The 22183-nt window shown below is 43.2% G+C and overlaps 2 protein-coding genes across 2 annotated transcripts; both read right to left on the reverse strand.

The window, feature by feature from the left end:
• Positions 1-224: 224 nt before the first annotated feature.
• Positions 225-17752, reverse strand: samhd1 (SAM domain and HD domain 1). Its single transcript, XM_080763344.1, has 17 exons — positions 17419-17752; positions 16063-16129; positions 15770-15842; positions 14884-15044; positions 14612-14727; positions 13360-13430; positions 8085-8249; positions 7154-7254; positions 6926-7034; positions 6396-6487; positions 5915-6030; positions 4854-4993; positions 3907-4014; positions 3582-3686; positions 3232-3369; positions 1750-1889; positions 225-1693 (listed from the first exon to the last, which is right to left on the reverse strand). The coding sequence occupies exons 1-17, from the start codon at positions 17603-17605 to the stop codon at positions 1678-1680; spliced, it is 1905 nt and encodes a 634-aa protein (XP_080619470.1). The 5' UTR covers positions 17606-17752; the 3' UTR covers positions 225-1677.
• A 2202-nt stretch (positions 17753-19954) lies between these two features.
• On the reverse strand, positions 19955-21361 carry LOC308315150 (methionine aminopeptidase 2-like; the record flags this gene model as incomplete). Its single annotated transcript, XM_080762989.1, has 1 exon — positions 19955-21361. One exon carries the CDS (start codon positions 21359-21361, stop codon positions 19955-19957), a length of 1407 nt encoding a protein of 468 aa, XP_080619115.1.
• Positions 21362-22183: the final 822 nt, after the last annotated feature.

A 22183-nucleotide genomic window follows, 5' to 3' on the forward strand; every position in this document is an offset into this window, starting at 1 on the left:
TGTAATGTGTCAAATGTATTTGAAAATGTGCAGGTCATATTACATGAAATACACGTTAAATTGTATATCCATTGTATGTTCCATTAATATTACATGAAAATATCAGGAAAGGGAACAACTCAATTTGTCACAGCAATGGAGTCCAAGTGTAGATTCATTCTTAACATTTGAGTGCATGTCGCCCTCTAGTGGTTAATGTGATGAATTGCATGTGTACACAACAGTGGGGAAGAGAACTTTTATTTCCAAACCTGTGGGCAACATTCACAATGCCTTTTCTACCTTTTAACAGCAATAGCCTCAATACGATTTTCCATTAGCATCAAGCTGGGTTCGCTTACAATTCCGCAGTTAAACATTTTCTTTTATAAACGGTGCAGTTTCCACAATTTTCTTTTTTTTCCCCTCCACCCACCCACAAGATTATAGCAGCACCGTCATCCCTTATCCGATGCACTATATATTTTTTTTCACAAAGAGGTATATGACATGCTTCTTGTAAATATATATATATTTGACAATCTGGTGGTAAAGCCAGAGAAAGAGCAATAGGCCAGTTGGGGCTGAATACACCAGCACCACACACACGCATCAAACCAAAACTATATAATAATGTACAACTTTAAAGTAAATCCACAAATCACAATGAGATATTCAACCCCGTTGTAAACTGCTCTGACTCTCTTTACCAGGAGGGGGGTGTGGGGGTGGGGGGTACGTGCATATCGTTGCTGTCGGGCAGAAACCTCTCATCTCCAAATGAAAGAGAAAAGAACATTGAATACCGAAATGTTTTGGACGTGAGGTTTCCAGTTCCACCCGACAGAGACGATATGAATGAATACGATGACTAGACCACCGCCGGCCACTGAAGCCACATCACGACTCTCAGAAAGCTTCAGTTTATGTAATAAAAGCTTTTAAAACGAGCATGGACATGGCATAGCCGCTGCAGCCAACGGAACAATACCCTGAAAAGAGCATGGACATGGCATAGCTGCTGCAGCCAACGTGCTGAATGGAACAATACCCTGAACGCATTATGTATGCATGTTAAAGCGTATATATTTATATACACATGCACCCTTTAAAACCGCATCGCACCGAATTAAATATACATTCATTTTCAGAATTAAAATATCAGCTTAGCAACGATACGATTGTCCAGAGTAACTTTGACCTAGAATGAATTAAGAAACATCAGTAACAGCAGCAGCAGCATTTGCCTAACAAGATAACTTGCGATAGACTCAGGATAAGACTTAAAATGGCAGCGTAGTTTTGACTGTCTTTCCACAGAAAAGGAGAGATTATAGAGGTGGTGTTACTCTTAAATGATGTAGAGAAGAGATAGAGAACACATATACTTAGGCCGTAAATGATACACATACGGCACATACAAGTGGGCTGCTGGTACGAATAGAACATAAAACAATGATACAACATAAAAAAATGGGTCAAATGAAATGCCACTGTAATAATACTAAACTTAAAATGATATAAAAAATAAATAAAATTAGACACTGCAAAATCCTTTGAATTGGACACTTTTTTTTAAGTACAGGCCCAATGTACTGTTCCTGTGCATTCCTCACCAGTTCTAAGTTTTTGATCTCTGATTAGTGCCAAATAGCTAATACACTTCAAATAGCACACATGATTCTTTCCTCACACTGCTCACCAACTCCCTCTGCTGGTAGAAAAACAGACTTCCATCAAAGTGACGGGGTGGTGGGGTGGTTCTCTCACTTGAACAGCTTGGTTTTGGCCGCCGCCTGTCCGTTCACGTTGGCCCATTTGTAGCGGTCGTCTTCTCCGTCTTCGCTCTCGGTGTTATTCGCCCAGCTCTCTTTCAGAGGGGTGAGCTCGGGCGCCGTCACATCTCCATCCTTACACGTGCCAAAACACAGAAAGTGATCATTCAAGGTTAATTAACTCATTTTTGGTGGGAACCCCCTTTGGTGTTTTAAGGCATTACTTCATGTTAAATGTGGCGCAAATCTTTGAATATATTTGTAGGAGCCATTAGAAGAGAGGCATTATTTGTATTATTATTTCCAGTATTATCTTTGACCACTTGGTGGCGGGCTTGAGAAGCACAGCTTCTAGAAAGTGTGTGCACTTTATCAGGTGAGACAGGTGCACTGAGAAGGAACTAGACACAGGGAACCAGGGAGCAAACCGTTCTCACCAGTAGCAGCAGCACAGCAGCAGCAGAACAGAGACCAACAATAACATCACTGGTGTGTTCATGTTCATGATATAAACTGCTCACTTTGACTTCTGATAAATAAATAACACTCAAACTGGATCAAAGACTGGACATCCATCTGTTGCTATTTTCTGTGTGTGTACTGCGTAGGATCACTCCCATACCATACCCGTGAAGTAACTGCAAAGGAGACTGGGAACTAGAAAAAATGGCAGTTACAATATTCTTTCACAGCGAACATTTTTAACTAAAATCTTTGCTTCCAGGGGGTCCTTGACATGAAATATTGAGCACCACAGATATAGAAACATTAACACATTCTGTACAAAATACGTCTGGAAACGTCATAAGGATCAGAAACGAGTGGTACCTTGGACGTCTGTGGACGTCCTAGCGACGTCCAAACGACGCGGGGCGAGATAATAATATTCGGAATTATTCCTATTTTTTTTTTGGCATTTCGCTTTTCGCTTGCCGTATGCTAACGCTCTGTGCAAATATTAGCTTGTCATTGACTCCCATGTTAGCGCGGCGGAAAGAATGACTCGTATCTCCTCATCCAGGGCGCTCTCCGTGGTGATGAATGGATCGATATGCTGGCGCTGCATTTCTGCTCCTCATCCGTCTCTCCCGCAAAATATGAACGCTTTTTGGAGTTTATATAAATATATTAAGATGATCGGGGATTATGAGCTCACTTTGTCAAGTCAATTTTTTTAAGAAAGTATTTCCGGTTCATGGCTTTCAGAGTAAAAGCGATCAGACTACTCTGGCACTATAGGGGCCTTTATTTTGATGCACGTTGGCGTACTCAATGTGTTAACAGAGACATTTTTTTATTTTTTTGACGACAGGCCTAAATAGGTTAATAAAGCTATTGCAATTTGCATGCAATGCGTTGGCTGGATCACGCATCTGAAACGGACATTCTTCGGTTGCGTACTACACGTGTGAACGGCCAACACTGGACAATCATTCCCTGGACGTTTTCCTAGTGTCAGATGTTAAATGGGTATTACCCTAGGCTTGGTGAAGTTCTTGTCCATACACCACTGGACAAAGTGCTTCTTGGCTGCCTCCAGGCTACGCTCATCATTCTTCTTATAGTAGACTCTGATCATCTGCTCGGCAAAGTTCTCAGGGAGCAGCTTGGACACCTAAAATAATAGATGGAGCGTATCCGTTATTTCATCCATCTTGTAAACACTACAGCAGGGATGGACAACACTGCCAGTTAGTATCACCACCTGTACCACTCGTTCTGGGATACAATATCAGATTACGGTAAAACGAGGCCTAGGACCAGAATTCTCCTTTAAATGCAAAGCTTTTATCAAAGAACTCGATAGAAGTTGTGTCGAAGTGTGACCTGGTTCTTGCGGATGCGGATGGGTTTGGTGGGGTCGTCCTTGCAGTAGAAGCGCACGTTACTGATGGGGTCCTTCGCTTTCATCCCGTAGTCGAAGTTCGTCACCTAAGAAACAATGGCGAGAGAAAAAGACTGTTACAAGCAGGCTATATTAGAAATAAAATAATTCACATCCGTGTGAAAAGAGTGGTGCAACTCCGTGTGGGGGGTCTCCGGAACTTCCAGAACCACAGGAAGTAACGCGCCCAGGGTGCCGGCCCGGTTAGGGCGAGCCGCCCCACGTCCGAAACGGGTCGTGGAATCACTGGAAAAAGAAGATACTCACAGTGACCACCAGGTCCTCAGGCTGTAGCTCAACATCCTTGTGTCCAGAGATAGACGGATGCTGAGGCTTGACTCTGGCCACTTCCCCAGCCCAGCGCAGACGCATCTCCTTATGGAGCAAGAGAGATGAGTTACAGAACTATACATGTCCTTATGGAGCAAGAGAGATGAGTTAAGAGTACTATACATGTCCTTATGGAGCAAGAGAGATGAGTTAAGAGTACTATACATGTCCTTATGGAGCAAGAGAGATGGTTAACTCATTTAGTAACCAGACTTCATTGTAGTGGACGGGAGCAGGACGGTAAACGAACAGGACGGCACGGCAGCCCGGCAGCCAGAACTGGCGACGGTAGCGACAGACGGCATCAATGTTAAAATATTTAATCTAATTTGGTGCCGTGCCGTCCAGCAGGTTGACGTCTACCACTTGCCTGATTCCATGTGAATGCAGCGTTAGAGTACTGTATTGCATTACTGCTCTTGTTTTTTAATGTTTACGCCCTGCTTTTCTTTTCTTTCTTTCTCCATTGCTCTGTAAAGCACTTTGAGCTGCATTTCATGTCATGAAAGGTGCTATACAAATAAAGTTTTATTATTATTATTATTATACACATTATCCACACCAAGTACTTGAATCATGTCTACAAAGTTTGAAAAGTTGTTTCAACCAGGGCAAGTAGGTGAATTTGGGGCATGTCATTGCAGGTGACAGTAAGTAATTTTTTATTTTATAAAGCACTTTTCAAAACAACGTTACAAAGTGCTGACTTTGAAGTTTTACAGTGGAAACATTTTCCAAAAATAGTGAAAATATCAGATCTGCAAGCTCACAATGCATTTAGATTGTTGTTTTCGCTATTTGTAGTACGGTATATACATTTAACAATGTAAATAAAATGCTATACTTCTAAATATATAGGTCATCGAAAGAGCGCACACACACACCTCATTGACATCGATGGGTTTCTCAGCTTGGGTTTGACCCAGACACTTGTAGAGACGCCTGTGAACAACATTGGACAGGATTTCCCTGGCCTCAGCCAGCTCCGGGGAGGACGAGTAGAGGATCTGCTCGAACACGTGATCTACGTGATCACAGACACAGGCACGGAAGAGCACAAAGGTCAGACCCAAGATAACAGAGGTCATCTGTGTTGACCCGACATACGTTATGTAATGCAAAACTGAAAATAAACTACGGCTGTCAAATATTTTGCCTAATGGTTAGAATCCCTTTCATTCATCTGTATAAAACGGCCAACAGAAATGTCATATTTTCCACACATCATTATTTCCACTTTGTTGTCCATGCTCTTAACCGTCGCAATTATTTGAGATAATCGTTGTATTATTTCGTCATAATCTTTCCATGTTGAAACATGTTCATACATTAAAAGCACTGTAAGCTTATACTGTAGTGTAATGGGTTAGAAACATTACAGTAAATTAAATCAGGTGATGCACTTGAATGAATACTAAGCCATTTATTCCATTGCAGGTATAGGCAAAGATGATAATTAAGCAGAACCGGTTCAGACCGATGCCAAACTTCCCTGGAACCGACGTCGATCCCGATTTATGAGAGTCCTGCTCGTTCAGCGATTACCAATGTTTTGACCGATATTAGGTCACAAAGTGATATTACATTTTTTGAAAAACGTAGATTTTATTACACGTTTCTTTTGAGAACCTTTACTGTAACCGACAAGCAAACAAACATACTTAATGTTGTATCTATCCACTATTCAGAAATGTTCAAAAATAGCGCAATCTACAAGCTAAAAAGCTTAACATGTTGTAATTATAATTGAAGATACAGATAAAAGTCAAATAATGGCTCATACTGTATATCGGCCAGGCCGATATATCCGTCTAGCTCTAGACTAAATTCCATTGCACAAGTACAGTCTCTGTGGCACAGAGACGACTCCACTTTATCATGGAAACCAATGAGTTGAATTTCATGAGCCTCACAGTACTGTACAGATGGCTTCTACTGTACTCACCCGTCAGCTTGGTGTAGGCCTCCATGTCATCGATGGCTGTAGAGAGCGTAAACATCCTATTCCCAGAGCCTGGTATCTGGATGTGTGGGTCTGCCTTTATGAAGGCCTCTGTAATCCTGCACAAGCACATTGTCCATTGTTTATTATATTTTTTCCCCTCCTCTGTAGATTGCATAACAAGTGAATCACTCGCTGATGGCGACTAAACATAGCGTAATAGACTAAACCAATGGTGTTATCAAGGTGCCAGTGTGCAGGCAACGTTATTATAGTTAACCACTAGCATCTCTATTCTGGGGAGAACATTTCACTGAAAATAGCACATCTACAAGCTGCAACGTGCTGCGTTGTGAGCTTGTAGATCGGCTATTTTCGGGCCAAGATATTTAGTAGAGAGCTCTTGGGAATCCGTTCAAGCTGGTTTACGTGGCTAAATAAAACAAACGAAAGTAGATGTGCAAAAAAACCTGTGTGTACATACATGGTCTCGATGATGTTTCCCACTTTGTGCTGGTACGCTCTTCTGTGGAGGCAGTTTCTGGTGTGGAACAGGTCGTACAGATTACCTACCTCCTGTTGAAAGGAATTCATTCAAGTTATAAACCGCAAGAGACCCTTGCTTTAAAGTGACTTTAGATTAGAACCAAACCACTCTACTTCAACCTTGGCTGTCCTAAAATCACAGCAAACCACAGTCTTGTGTTTACATAACATATGGCAATGTAAAAATCATAGATAGCAGTCAATGAAACTGGTTTGAACAATTGTCACTACGAGAATAATTAAACAAAGACGCATGGAAGGTTCTGAATTGGGAATATTGTAAACATACCATTGTAAACGTGAAATTAATCAATACCGAACAACTGCATAACTCGTTTCTCACCTAAAATGTTATAAGTGGCATTTTTCTTTGTCAAATCTATCAATATTTACAACAAAAGGACCAACATCTGTTTCATAAAGACCGTCAGAATATGTTATTGTTTGCGTCAAGAAGTCAACAAGGACCTTGTCTCTAGTGCAGATGTGCTTCTTTCCGTTCTCCTCGCACACCCGCGCAAACTTGAGGAAGCGGCGATAGTCGAAGTTATTTTGGATTCCAAGGTGGTAGCAGTCTCTGAGAACAGAAATCACATGATCACACCGCGGTTATCGAAAGAATGCCAGATCAATCACGCCGTTCGTCCTTCCACCACAACACCCGGTGGAGAGAATGTGACACAATAATTATCCCACCTGGCGAAGTAGTCCCACTTGTCCACGTCGATGCCGTTCCGTTTGTTGGCCACGATCTCGTACAGGAAAGACTTCTCTTTCGGACGACCTTCGTAAGGCCACTGTGGAGAACAATGGCACAACTACCACATCAGACACAGACCGTTACCCATCTATTTAACCCATTCTGACCTGAGATCAGATTCATACGAGGTTTTCCACTGGACACACACTGGTCTGATTAACCCATTCTGACCTGAGATCAGATTCTAAAAATGTCAGTCGTTCTTCGATTTTTCAAAAAATAGCAGACCTACAAGCTCGTAGCGCGCCACTCGGTGGCGCGCTATGAGCTTGTAGATCTGCTATTTTTCAATAGCTAAAGCATAACATGATGCTAAACACCAGAATGGGTTCCCGTTCAGAATGGGTTAATAAATAAAGTGTTATAAAAAGATAATTTCAACATTGTTCAACATTTCAACAAGTGACAACTACGGCTCTCATTTCATTTTCATTTAATCCCTACGGAATATCATAACTGAAATGGTTTTGTTAGGCCAAGTACCAATCTGGGATTTGTGAAAGGGCAAGATAGGAGGCCCCCCACATTCCCTACACAATATGTAAAAGTATAATGTTTTTATTATCGTTCCAAACCTATGTTGCTGCTGTTCTACATACAGCCAATAGGTTGAAGAAATCACTGGGTTTGAACAATTATGGAATAACATGTATTCGATGGCTAGTTTGACCAATTCAAATAAAAATAACTTTAAAATAGACTACTACTATACCAGCCACATGGGTTAGGGTTAAGCCTGATTTATACATGGCTGTGTGTTTTGTCGCAATCAATATCCTTTAGACTCAAGAAAGCCCAGACTTAGACATGTTAGAAGACATGGAATCTGTGGCAGCCGGGTGTCGTTTTTACTACTGTATGACTGACCGGCGCCCCCTGGCTGAGAGAGGCAGAAGTGTCCAGGGGCCCGCCGATCTGCTCCTTGATGAAGATGAGGTCCTCCGGCAACACCAGGCCATGTCCTTTCATCACTGGCTCGAGGGCATTGTCTTTCACCAGGTAGTCAAACATGGCCAGGGACGCAGTCTCATGCTGTAAGACACACAGGCATGACAGAAACATGAATATAGAACGTACAGTCTCATGCTGTAAGACACACAGGTATGACAGAAACATGAATATAGAACGTACAGTCTCATGCTGTAAGACACACAGGCATGACAGAAACATGAATATAGAACGTACAGTCTCATGCTGTAAGACACACAGGTATGACAGAAACATGAATATAGAACGTACAGCCTCATGCTGTAAGACACACAGGTATGACAGAAACATGAATATAGAACGTACAGCCTCATGCTGTAAGACACACAGGTATGACAGAAACATGAATATAGAACGTACAGTCTCATGCTGTAAGACACACAGGTATGACAGAAACATGAATATAGAACGTACAGCCTCATGCTGTAAGACACACAGGCATGACAGAAACATGAATATAGAACGTACAGTCTCATGCTGTAAGACACACAGGCATGACAGAAACATGAATATAGAACGTACAGTCTCATGCTGTAAGACACACAGGTATGACAGAAACATGAATATAGAACGTACAGTCTCATGCTGTAAGACACACAGGCATGACAGAAACATGAATATAGAACGTACAGCCTCATGCTGTAAGACACACAGGTATGACAGAAACATGAATATAGAACGTACAGCCTCATGCTGTAAGACACACAGGCATGACAGAAACATGAATATAGAACGTACAGCCTCATGCTGTAAGACACACAGGCATGACAGAAACATGAATATAGAACGTACAGCCTCATGCTGTAAGACACACAGGCATGACAGAAACATGAATATAGAACGTACAGTCTCATGCTGTAAGACACACAGGTATGACAGAAACATGAATATAGAACGTACAGCCTCATGCTGTAAGACACACAGGTATGACAGAAACATGAATATAGAACGTACAGCCTCATGCTGTAAGACACACAGGTATGACAGAAACATGAATATAGAACGTACAGCCTCATGCTGTAAGACACACAGGTATGACAGAAACATGAATATAGAACGTACAGCCTCATGCTGTAAGACACACAGGTATGACAGAAACATGAATATAGAACGGGGGAAAGGGTGCATCGCGGAGCACATATTTATCCGGTCAGGCTGGGCGGTCTACCCAACGCTATGTTAACCCATTCTGACCGGGCACCCATTTTGGTGTTAGCATCATGTTATGCTTTACCTATTGAAAAATAGCAGATCTACAAGCTCATATCGCGCCACCGAGTGGCGCGATACGAGCTTGTAGGTCTGCTATTTTTGAAAAATTCGAAGAACGACTGACATTTTTAGAATCTGATCTCAGGTCAGAATGGGTTCATCAGACCAGTGTGTGTCCAGTGGAAACCTCGTATGAATCTGATCTCAGGTCAGAATGGGTTAAGGGGCAGAATGTGACATTGGCAGGGATGATGATGTGTGCGGCATTTGTCAGTCCAAAACCAATGTATGATGGACGCTTATAGAATACATTGTGTCATGTGTACACTGTAGTGTACACCGGTACAGTACAGTATGTGATGGCGGGATTGCACGGGGTATGTTGTCGAGGCGTCATGCATGTTAAGTGGGCTGTAACTGAAGGCCGACGACTGTCCTATGTTGATGTGTTATAGGTGCTGTGGTCTATTTGTGTCTCTCGCCGTTTGTGTTGCACTGGGGTGTGTGTATGTATATGTCAGTCCCTGTGTGCACCGTGCACGTGTGAGAGTGCATCGTTTGTATCCCATTGCAATCCCTCGTTGTTGCCGTCTTTCTCTGTGTGCGGTGCACACAGTCTCTGTTCTGAGCAACGTAAACAGTGGTGTTGGATTAAATGTATCTAATGTCTACTACTAAACAGCTTAAGATACAAAGACAAATTAAGGTCTTATCACCCTCACATTCGTCATATAGCAGAGCTATGCACATAACGTACTGTGGCTACAATTTCTTATCTCCCAGCCTTATCAGAACATTATTGTAGTCCTTATCTGTACTGTTCAGCTGACACCATCTGCTACACTAGTTCAACAACAGTACAACAATAACAGCTTGGCATGTGCTTCCTGTGGATACTGTAAAACCTTACTCGACAGTTTGACATTGGCGACAAACGGAAATGTCACTAAAAACTAGCTGCTCCTTTATTCCAACAATGGCATTCATTACATAACTGAACAGAACAGCCCTGGTCCAGTGTAAGTAAGTAAAGTAAGTAGCCTTGCTGAGCCATGAGGCCCATAGGACAGGAGCCTATCTCCTGTTTCTGTAGTGTGAGGCAGCTTGATGTACAAGTACACCCCCTGGACATGACGCTAGTATGTCGCAGGGACTTACCCCCAATCCAACCCTTGATGCTGAGTGCCAAGCAGGGAGGCATTGGGTCCCATTTTTAGAGTCTTTGGTATGACCCGGCCGGCGATTGAACCCCAACCTCCCAGTCTCAGGGCGGACACTCTAACTACAAGGCCACTGAGCGGGTCCAGTGTGCCTCACTAATAACAGGTTAGTGCAGCAGAGCTGTAAGTGGACCAGAGCTAAGAACAGAACAGAATTGGGAGTTTCCGTCCCCAGACAGCTACAACTCATTCAGAATGCATTAGGCAGAAAGAAAGTAGAACACATTACACCAATTCTCTCAACTCTGCACCGGCTGTCTCTAAATCACTTCAATGGTTTATGGCCATTAGGATTTATCCCTCCCTGACATAATGGCTCTGACGCCCATGAGTCTCCCACAAGAAGAATTCTGTCTGCCTTCTACTAAGAAGAAATTCCAGTAGACACATTTGGCTTATACCTGTAATGCTTATACCTGTAATGCTAATACCACTATTATTTGATTATATTGCCTTATCTAAAGCACCTTTAATTGCCTTTGTGTATGAAACATACAAACTTGCCTTGCCTAGTCTGTGCAAGGTGATTGTTTAGAATGCAAAAAAAATCCCTTACGATTTGCATTGAGTTGCAGCCAGCATGACACAAACTCAGAACCTAAAGATACAGTTATTACATGGCATGATAATAGGCATATGAACCCCTCAAGGGAATAACCTAAAGATAAATTAATTCTTGTTTGTTGTAGCCATACCACTACTGTGATTGTATATATATGTCGCATATATGCTGGATATGTTTTCCACCTGCACAAGAAGCATTCCTGCCTTCCATACTGAACTCTACTGGAAATATGACACGATGGTAACCATGCAGAAAAATGAATTTCACCCACATTTTTAGATTTTATAAGACGGAAGATGATCCTGACTGTATCCCTTAAATTGCCAATTTTTAGACTTTACTTGATTTCACTGTGCCTTTCTGGTATTTTTGTTGAGTTTATTCATTTCTTCTCTATTGACACCTCAAGAGTCAAGCACAACGCATGATCAGTGTGTAGAGATTGCCCTTAAGTACTGTACCAGTACTGTATCGTTGAGAGCTTGCACAAACAATTGTAATTTCTCCAGGAGGCTGGGGAGGTGAAGGGAACTGGTAGTAGTGGCAGGGAGAGGAATGCTGAACATGTACTGTAGGAGTGAGTTTCACTCTGACCAAATATTAGATGCCAACTAGAACTGCACTGTCGAGTGCCTACTTGCTTGTTGCACACAAGTAGGCCATAAATGTCCTACTAGTGCGCAAGCCGAGCGTGCAAGTACTGTAGACCGCTTCAAACTTTCAAATCTCAGCCTCTCTGTGAAAGAACGTTTGCAATATTGAATTATTAGGTTTAGCCATTTGCTACGTACCTTGCTTTTGGAGGGGGAAAAAAAAGTAGTATTTTGAAGTATGGTAATGATTACTTACGTACACCGTACACATGTATACATAGGTGCATTACCTTTAGTCCACCCGACACTGAAACATGTCATCGTTACATCACCATCGATAACCAATTATATCCTGGCATTGGTACATATCTTCATCACGTCATATGTCTCTCTCTAATATATATATATATATATGTATATGTAATTTCTGAGTTGGTTAGTGGTATAATGTGGTTACTCGGGTGGTTTGATGCGTATGTCCCTTTAATCCACCCAACACTGAAACATATCATCATTACGTCACCATCGTAAACCAATTATACCATATCATATGCTGCTAAGGGACACACGCATCGTACAGTAGCACCTGACTGATAACATTACTTGCACGCTCTGCTTGCGCAAGTAATTAACGATTGCCCAAACGATCACATAAAGCAGTTTACCTTCTATGCTTGCACACTGGCACACCCACATGGTTTCAGTCACGCATAAATCTGACACGCACATCATAAAATGGTATTAGCTGCAGCTGCGTTGCTTCCTGGGCTGTTTTACCCGTCTACGTGCCTCTCTGCTAACGAGAGACAAAGTTATAGCCTATATTAGAGTTCAGGATAGAGACAACGATACAGAAGACAGCAGAATGGGGAAATAATGTTGATTTCCCCCAGAATGGAAAATGTATTCTTGTCATCTGTAACGACTGCATGGTCTATTTTCATGAAAATGGTAAAGTTAATGCGACCATTGAAGCTTATTATAAGCAACTTTTGGTTTGTTTTTCTGTAAAGTGCCTTGTAAATATAGGTAGTTGCTGGTTTTGTTTTTTGGGCTGGTTTCTAAAGTGTAGTTTTTTATTTGGGCTTTTTTCTAAAGTGTAGTTGCTTATTTGGGCTTGCTTCCTAATAATAGTTTTTCACGTCAAGGAACCCCCGATAAATATGTAATTGTCCACTCCACGGACATCTATCTTAAAATAGTTTGTGCCAGGGACCCCCCCTACTAGATTTGTGTTGTTAAAATGTTTTAAAAATATTTTAATTTATTCTCAATATTTTTTCAAACATAAGTATAACCTCACAATGTGTCACTGTGAGCTTGTAGATCTGCTATTTTCAAATAGCTGATGTAAAGTGGTAAAACATTTGGACTTGTTCTCATAGACCTGGCCGCTTGTTCTCTTGCAAAATCTGGCAACAATGATCACAGCAGCAAGAGGAAGAGGAAGTTATGCACACATTTCACGCAAAGGCTCATGGGACACTGGAAACAGATGGATACATGAGAATGGAAAGAGGCAACCCATAGCATTAAAGTTAGTCGGTACTGGGGTCATTTCTTACCTTCCAATTATATCCTGGTCGCACCTTGGGGATGAACATCCCATCAAACATGTGGCTGAAAGGCCCATGTCCTGGATATGGAAGAATGAGGAGAGAGAGAGGGTTAGTTCTTGCAAGCGGAATGTTGACTTGACGTATGTAAACTTTCCTCCTCTACCCCAGATTTGAACCCGGTTTCCTGGGCAATAGGCTCCATGCACATACGCCATTTTGGAAAGAACTTGGGCCCCTTCTCTACTTCCTTCACAGGCGCTACCTCTGAGACTAATGAAGGCTTTAAATGTCCAAAACTCATACATTTTAGGATTAAAATTCTAAAACCGCGAAAATAGCAGATCGACAAGCTCAAAACGTGTCGCTTTGCGCCATATTTCGAGCTCGCGCATCTGCTACTTTTGACGCTTTTGTGTGATGCTGCAGTACGATCAAGTAGGGGCTTTAAGTCACGAAAAACACAATAAGTTAGAATATGGAGATAGGAGGTTTCTGGCCCGAGAGCAACGATATGTGGTATAAGTGGTTAACAGTCTACACTACAGCAGTGGTATTCAACTGGTGGTCCGTGAAGGTATTGCATGTGGTCCCTGACCATGCATTTATTACGTAGGAACGTATTATGAAGGCGTATGATTGATGACATTACTTATGTTATCAGTCAGTAATTAACGATTTCCCAAAGTAATTAACGATTGCCCAAACGATCATATAAAGCAGTTTACCGTCTATGCTTGCACACCCACATGGTTTCGGTCACACATAAATATGACGCGCACATCATAAAATGACATTAGCTGCAGCTGCATTGCTTACTGGGCTGTTTTACCTGATTAGAAAACAACCTGTGATATGTCAAAGGTATCAATTGTTCATAAATAATGTTTGCTATGAGCTGGTCCAGCCGGCTCCTTTCACTGCCATGTATTCATTGAACTTCTGGTGTGAGTTTGGCTCCCATGAAAGTGTCGTCATGGCGCAGCCCAGTCACGTGACCATTTATTTCCTTTCCTTCTCTAAGATTCCTTGACCATCATAGGGAAATGGGCCCATGTCATGTTTGCTCGCTCACACATTACTTGCAATGAACAGAATCATGAGTTTAATCTGGAACATTAGCCCACCCCCTCCCAACACAACAGTGGTCCCCAGGTTGATTCCCAGTCAGGGTGGTGGTCCCTGGTTCATAATCAGTTGAAAACCCCTGGTCTAGGACTTCTGTGCGGACGTCTGTGCGGTGTGGTTTTCATCATCTTACCCAGGTCATGGCAGAGTCCAGCGATCTGTACACAAAGGATGTCTCTGACGGAGATGAGTAGCTCTGGTTGCCTCTCATCTAAAGCTTGTACAAGCCTTCCTGCAAGGTGCCCCACCCTGCAACAGCACATTAACAAGTCAACATTAACAGTCCATGCAGCAATAAAACTGCTGCATGGATACAATTGAAGCCTAATATTTCTCCCACAGTACTGCCGTCATTGTGGTACATGATTAAACCCACTCATGAAATCCACTACAGTCCTAGCCTACCCAATGGAGTGCTCAAAGCGGTTGTGGGAAGCTCCAGGGAACACCCAGTATGTCCCTCCCAGCTGCTTGATGTTGCGAAGTCTCTGGAACTGGGGCGTGTCAATGATACTGATGAGAACAGGGTGCAACTCAATGTGCCCATGGATGGGGTCATTAAAAACCTAACGGAGAAACAAGAAATTAAAGTTAAGCTTAAAAGTATCTGATATTCGGCCAGCCAAAAAACAAGTCGAGTACAGTTAAGTATTCCTTTAAGATATTACAAACAAGTGTTATGCTCAACAAGAGGAATACCAAAATGGTGGAAGAAGTGTCACACAGTGTATAATGTAGTTGAACTTCTCTCATACAACAACACAGCACTCTCTTGCTAAGATCTCTTGCCAACATGTCAACAACTTGTTTTGGCCACAGTTTGGGAACTGGACGTTCCTACCAAGAATAGTGATTTGTTCTTGTTGACGTGTGCCCACTCTGCTGTGTCGTCCACAGTTCTATAGAGGGTGCTTAAAGTGAATGGCACATCGAGTGGCAAATCGAGTGGCAATGCAACATGCAAAGTAAGTTTAACATTGTTTAATGCAATCAGATAGCACTTTTCTGTGTGGATGTCTGGGCTGTCAAGGCCAGAAAGTCGTTTTTTGCCACTCAGTAGGCGTTCCTGCGTAACTTCCTGGTTTGATGATGATGTCACGTGTGCATACCCTCTATCAGGTCGTAACCCAACCCAGTCAAAGTTGAGACCACAAGTACTGAGGTATCGGTTTGTATTGTATTTGGACCCATAAACTGACCGTGGTGACACTCACTTGCTTTCTTTGTCTTAACAGCATTTAAAGTAGTCTTTATAATTCAGAGTTTTGAGAAGACACACATAACCTATTACCTTGTTAGGCTCTGCTGTTATCTGCCAGAGTTTTCTGAGACAGTGATGGATGTGTAGACGCACACCGAGGGGGCTAGAGAGAGAGAGAGAGAGAGAGAGAGAGAGAGAGAGAGAGAGAGAGAGAGAGAGAGAGAGATAGATAGATAGATTAGATAGACCTGTGAGATTGCCATCAGATTCAGAGCTCATACTGTTGGCAGCTGACAGTCATAGTAACTAAGCTATATTATAAACCACATTCAATATTAAGAAAAACAACATTAAAGTATGCCAGTATGGACACATTTTCTTACCCTATGCTCATTTTCTCCAGGTGTTCTTCCGAGAGGTATCGAAGCGCCACGCCATTGATTTTTTCCTCTGTTTCAACAGAGAATTATTTTAAAAACCATATTACTCTTTTTTTCATGCACAGCTGGCTTTCTAACTGCTCACTACTGCCAGTTATGTAATGGACACTGACAGTTAGAGGGGCAGCGGTGGCCGAACGGTTTGAGGAGCGGTCTTGATATAGGAAGGTCGTTAGTTCGTATCCCCGGAACGGCAAGTGCCCTTGGACAAGGCATTGAACCCCTACCATGAAATGTTCTATGAGCAGGGCCTGGCTGTAAACAAGTTATTGAGCTTAGTCAAGTTACCCTGGGTAAACATAGTACTTTTCCTTTCCTAGATGTAGGTTTTACAGGTCCATTTGTACACCCCCCAGACAACCGGTATATTTGGTTCCATTTGTACACTTGATTCTACTAACTGACTGTTGTATGTCTACTCTAATCTACGGGTCAGTCAGTTTTAGTGTTGTCATAAGTACGACACAGGTCATTACAAGTGAAATGTGTGGTTAATCCAATCATGTCACATCATGTGACAGCCAATAAAGTATTACATATTCATGCAACTAAATAACTATGGCTTAACTACCTGTGCTTGTTCTCGCAGAATGATACATTTGTCATATTTATTTTTGTGATTTTTAGAGAATAAGGCCTTGAGATGCAGCATCTCGTGTTCAAGAGGGTTAGGTCCTCAATCACAACACAAAACAACAATTCAACAACATACCCGTAGAACAAAACATAACAAGCCATTAAGGCTCTTCCACCACGAAATGTAAATAAATAAGTGATTCTTGAGGTAATTGCAATTACCTCAAGAATCACTTATTTATTTACATAAACATGTTTATCCCCCAAAATCACGAAGGCTAATGGGACTTCGGGTCTATGGGCAGTTCCCGTTACTGCACTCACTGGGCAGTATAATTTAATAGCCAACACAACACAAGGGAGTAGTGCCTACTAATTACTAAAGTGAAAAGTAATGTTCCCTGGTCTATAGCCTTATATTAGCCTCGATACCCAGGCTTTCAGTTTCGTCGGCGCAAAATATTAAGTCTTATATTAACCTACTAACTAGTAACTAGTAACTAGCATAAACACATGCACACACACAGGCATAGCCATGTTCACAGTCATGTTTCAGGGTAGCCCCTCTCGGAACCCTACATAAAGCTTTTATGAAATTTGATTGTCGCTTGGTAAAGTAATCAAAGTGTCAGAAACTTTACTACATTTGGGTTCTGCTTGCGGGGCTAGTTTCAGGGCTAACACAGGCAGAGCAGATCAAATCAAATGCATACACACACACACCTCTGAACTTGCTTTCCCATTCCTGCAGCTCTTGCCGGTGCAGGTAGTCGCACACATCGTCCACATCCCAGCCCATGAAGTCTGCGTCCTGCGGGACAGAGGACACCCGCTTCACCGGCGTCTGGAAGCCGTGAGACGGCGCTCCTTCTCCGCCGGATCGCGGACGTTTCCCTTTCCGACTGTCCATGGATGTTGTCGGTTACAGTTTCGAGTCCCACGTTAACAACGTCAAAGTCAATCGGTTTACCCTCCCACGCGGTTCTTCAACGCCAGATATCGTTCGTTAACGTAGTTTACTAAACTATTTAGGCTTCTAAAGCACCACCATACACCCTCACTCACACACTGACGGAAAGGAACAGTCTGAAACTGAATTTTCGCTGCTGGAAAATGCCGGGTTTTGTTTCGCTTGTGTCACGTAAGGGCGGGGCGAATGATGTACACTCGCGTTGAGCCGAAGATCGCAGATCCACAAGCTCGCAACGAGTCGTGGATGCCAGAGAGCCTTGTGGATGCGACGCGCTGTGAGCATGTAGATCTGCTATTTTCGATCAGGGCCGGGTGTTAGCTAACTGTTACGTCGACTGTAAAGCCTGGTGACGCGAGGTTACGTTGACTGGGGTTTTAGCTCATGACATTGGTGGGGTAACGGTCTGCCAAAAATAAACACAAAATAATTTGAATAAACACACTATTTCGTATTTCCACCTCTGCAGAACCATTCTATCCAGTGTCGGTTCTAGGAGTCAAGTGGCCCTATGCAAGATTATTTTGTTTATTATTATTATTATTATTCTGTTGTGTCTTGTGTGAGATCTTAATTTTATTGCATATTAAAATAATAATACATAAAGACAAAGACTATAGTACAGACTAGTCATTAAGCTACTAATATAAACTAAAGTAATTAAAGCGGGTCATGTTTGCATGTTTGGAATTGTAACAGCTGAAATCAATAATATATCAGTATTCCGATATTAACCTGCGGGCCGGGGCACATAAGTGAGGTGGGGGCCTGATATGTATTTGGCTGCAGACCCCCATCTCCCAATCTCTTGGTACCCGCGCAAAGACGCTTTACAGAACAGAAGTACAGAGTAGACATTGTTATTAGAAAAACTAGTTAAAAGGTTAAAAGGTTTGTGTGTGTGTGTGTGTGTGTGTGGGGGGGGGGGGGGGGGGGGGGGAGGGGGATTATGTAGGGAAGCCACTTTGTAAAGGTGGGTTTTGAGCGTGCTTTTGAACATTTCGAAGGTGGGGGCAGCTCTGATGTGAGTTGGGAGTGAGTTCCATAGAGAAGGGGCGGCCACTGCAAAAGCCCTGTCTCCCCAAGTTTGTTTGTTGGACTTGTGGAGTTCCAGTTGGTTGGCAGTGCTTGACCTGATAGCAAGAGGCATGGCATGGCCGTTGATGAGTTCAGAGAGGTAGAGGTAGAGGGGGGCCTGGTTGTTGAGGGATATATATATATTCAAATTTATTTAAAGATGAAAGTTTTCACAAATATATATATATTATTTTTTAACCAGATCTACAAGCTTATTTTTGAATAGCCAAAGTATAGAATATGGTTAAAGCGGTTAAAATGATTGTGATGCTATATTAACTATACCCTGGATTGGAATCTCCACTTTGAGAATCAATGCCAGGCCCAGTCATGGTCATGGACTCTATAAAAGGGGTCCTTGTTGCTCGAGTGGCCAGAGGATGTCATTGTTGTAGAATTAGAATAGCCTACCTGTATATTCAGTTTGTTTTGTCGCTTTCCAATCTCTGACATGCTTTTCATTCTCTTCAACAATAGGCTACTTCACCCAATAGAGAGAGCTCTTGTCCTCTTTACTGGAACTTACCAGACCAAACAGGGCAGGTATAGCCCTCTACATATACAACAACAGTATGGAATGCAAATGATTTTAACAAGTGGTTACAACAGTATGGAATGCAAATGATTTTAACAAGAGGTTCCAGGGATGGGCAGCCGCCCTTTCGATGCAAACAGGGCATACACAAACCCCCCTGCCCCTCCACCTCCACCTGCCAATGGCATTACAATTTACAATTTAGGCATTTAGCAGACGCTCTTGATCCAGAGCGACTTACATTTAAGCAAAAACAAAAAGCATGGCATACATCACATATATCGGCATGTACCCTGCCGGACCCCCACCTGCAGCTACTCCTAAACAAGCCCCGGAGCTCTTCAAGGTACACTCTTAACATAAACGTTTCACCTTTTAGGTGAAACGAGGCATAGGGTTTGATTTGAACGTTTTAAGCCCTATACTTCTTTGAACGACAAATAGTGTAAATAGCCGAGCTACAAGCTAACAACACTATATGATTTTTACTTTAGTTAAATTAGATAGTGAACCATATAAATGTCCCAAAAGGAAATGCATGTATTGAATTCAGTCTGACCAGAAGCAGGGATAAAACATATCCCCACAGGAAATAAAAACACATGGTGATATATCAAAAGCCAAACCCCCAATGCCCCCCCCCCCCCCCCAAATCCTCTCAATCCAAACTAGCAGGCTCAGTAGTCATCGCCCCGGCTCACGACCTCTTTGCAGGTGGGCCTGAGAAGGATGGTGTGCTCAAACTGAGCAGTGTAGCAGCCCTTGGTGTCACAGAGGGGTGGGTAGGCTTCCACGATGTCCAGGTCACACAGTTCCTTCAGCGCTATCAGGTACCTGCTCTCGCCCGCACGGTCGAGCCAGCGGCGGCAGAAGGCCAGCGTTCCAAAGTTCTCGTTGATCACTTTCAGCAGGTGCTTGGCTTTGGGGAGCCTGATGGGGATGTGGCCGACGCCAAAGTTCTTCATGTAGTGAGAGCATTCCATGTCCTCGTGGACCATACCTTTTCCTGTGCTACCGAACGTCTCGATGGCATAGACCTCTCCTTCCTCCATCCTCGTCGCTTCCCCTCCCTTAACGATGGGCACGGACTTACCGGCATGTATTCTGTACTGAGCGATCGCGTGACCGCTCAGATTTCTAATCGGCTTCACTTGATACGTTCTCCCGCCGAGCTCGACCTCGTACGACTCCATCACCTCTTGAATTGCTTCTCCGACGTCGCAAAGACGCACGTCGATTCCCGCTTTTCTGATCCCAGTGTTGGTGGCGTCTTTCACGGCCTCCAGCAGCCTGTCGTACTTTGGGTTGAACGTGACCGTGAAGGCAGAGTCGATGATCCGCCCGTTGACGTGCGTGCCGAAGTCTATCTTGCAGACGTCGTCGTACTGCAGGACCGTGGCGTCTCCCGCGTTGGGGGTGTAGTGGGCGGCGCAGTGGTTCAGGGAGCAGCCCGTTGGGAAGGCCAGGCCCGCGTTCAGCCCGTTCTCCTTGACCAGCGCGCGGGAACATTTCTCCAGCCGCTCGCAGATATCAATCATGGCCATACCGGGTTGGATGAAGCCGCGGACGTGCTGGCGGACCTGCCTGTGGACTTCGGCCGCCTGTCTGAAGTCGTTCCACATCACCTCGTCTGCATTATCCCGCGTGCGCTTCTCCTCGTTGGTGGTACGCCAAACTGCGCTACGACCATCCTGCACCAAGGGGTATTCACACTCCTGTCCAACGGGGAATACTAGGTTTGGGTATAACTCACAGACTGGCACAGACGGGGGGTCGGTCTGGGTTTTAGGTCCTTTCTTCTTTCTTCTTTTCTTCTTTTTCCCTGCAGAGTTTTTGCCACCATCTCCATCATCCTCTCCATCAGCCTCCTCTTTCTCCCCGTCATCCAGAGACTGTTCCTCCAGCCGTTTGGTTATGTTAGCCACTCCATCTACCTCTGCCTCGGTAGCTGCTGGTGTCGCAGACTTGCTCTTCTTATTTTTCTTCTTCTTGGCCTTCGTCACCTGGGCTGGGTCGGTGTCCTTGGTGACCACGTGTAGGATCGCGTCCTCGTCTGGTACCTGGTGCTCCTCTACAACATTCATCATGAACACAGGTGTTAGTGGGAAAAAATGCAATTTATCCACAAAAGATATTTTGATAAAGTGATGTAGTACATCTATGTAATATATAAGGTCGGTTGCGGTTGTCATAATAATTAGTGCAGTAACTGTTACCGCTAAGGCCAGTTTATGACATCATATTGATATCAGGGATCTCCATATATGGGCATAAAAGGTCATAGACAGACAGACAGACAGACAGACAGACACGATCGAGAGCCAGTTATACGCTGGCATTGGTACATATCTTCATTACGCAGCTACGGACATACACATCAAACGACCCAAGTAACCACAGTACTGCTAATCAACTTACTACGGTAATTACATATACATATATACAACTTACATACATGTATACATAGGGGCATTACCTTTAATCCACCCGACACTGAAACATATAATTATTACGTCACCATCGAGAGTCAGTTATACCCTGGCATTGGTACATATCTTTATTACGTCACTCGCAGCTACGGACATATACGCATCAAACGACCCAAGTAACCACAGTATACTGCTAATCAATTTACAAATGACATATACATATATACAACTTACATAATATACATGTATATATGTCATCTTTATTATGTCACCATTGCGAGCCAGAGATTTGAAAGTTTGTAGCGGTTGACAGTACTTGCGCACTCTGTAGGCACTCGACAGAGTGCAGTTCTAGTTCTAGACCGCTGAGCCACGGTCCAGGCGCTATAGCATTCTTAAATGGGGGTACAGGTACCCCTAGGGGTATGTGGAGGTACTATAGAGGGTATGTGTGAGAGTGGAAAATTGCACAAATTG

Source organism: Protomyctophum bolini, assembly GCF_963924005.1.
Source record: "Protomyctophum bolini genome assembly, chromosome: 5".
Lineage (NCBI taxonomy): Eukaryota > Metazoa > Chordata > Actinopteri > Myctophiformes > Myctophidae > Protomyctophum > Protomyctophum bolini.

Bases quoted from the DNA above. Each gene is read 5' to 3' on its own strand.
- samhd1 (XM_080763344.1), bottom strand. From the start codon at position 17,605: ATGGACAGTCGGAAAGGGAAACGTCCGCGATCCGGCGGAGAAGGAGCG. The intron at 6,488-6,925 runs GTCCTTGTTGAC...TCCTTTCAACAG, and splicing joins ACATCTGCACTAGAGACAAG to GAGGTAGGTAATCTGTACGA. The intron at 3,370-3,581 runs GTCACACTTCGA...CTATTATTTTAG, and splicing joins TCCGCATCCGCAAGAACCAG to GTGTCCAAGCTGCTCCCTGA.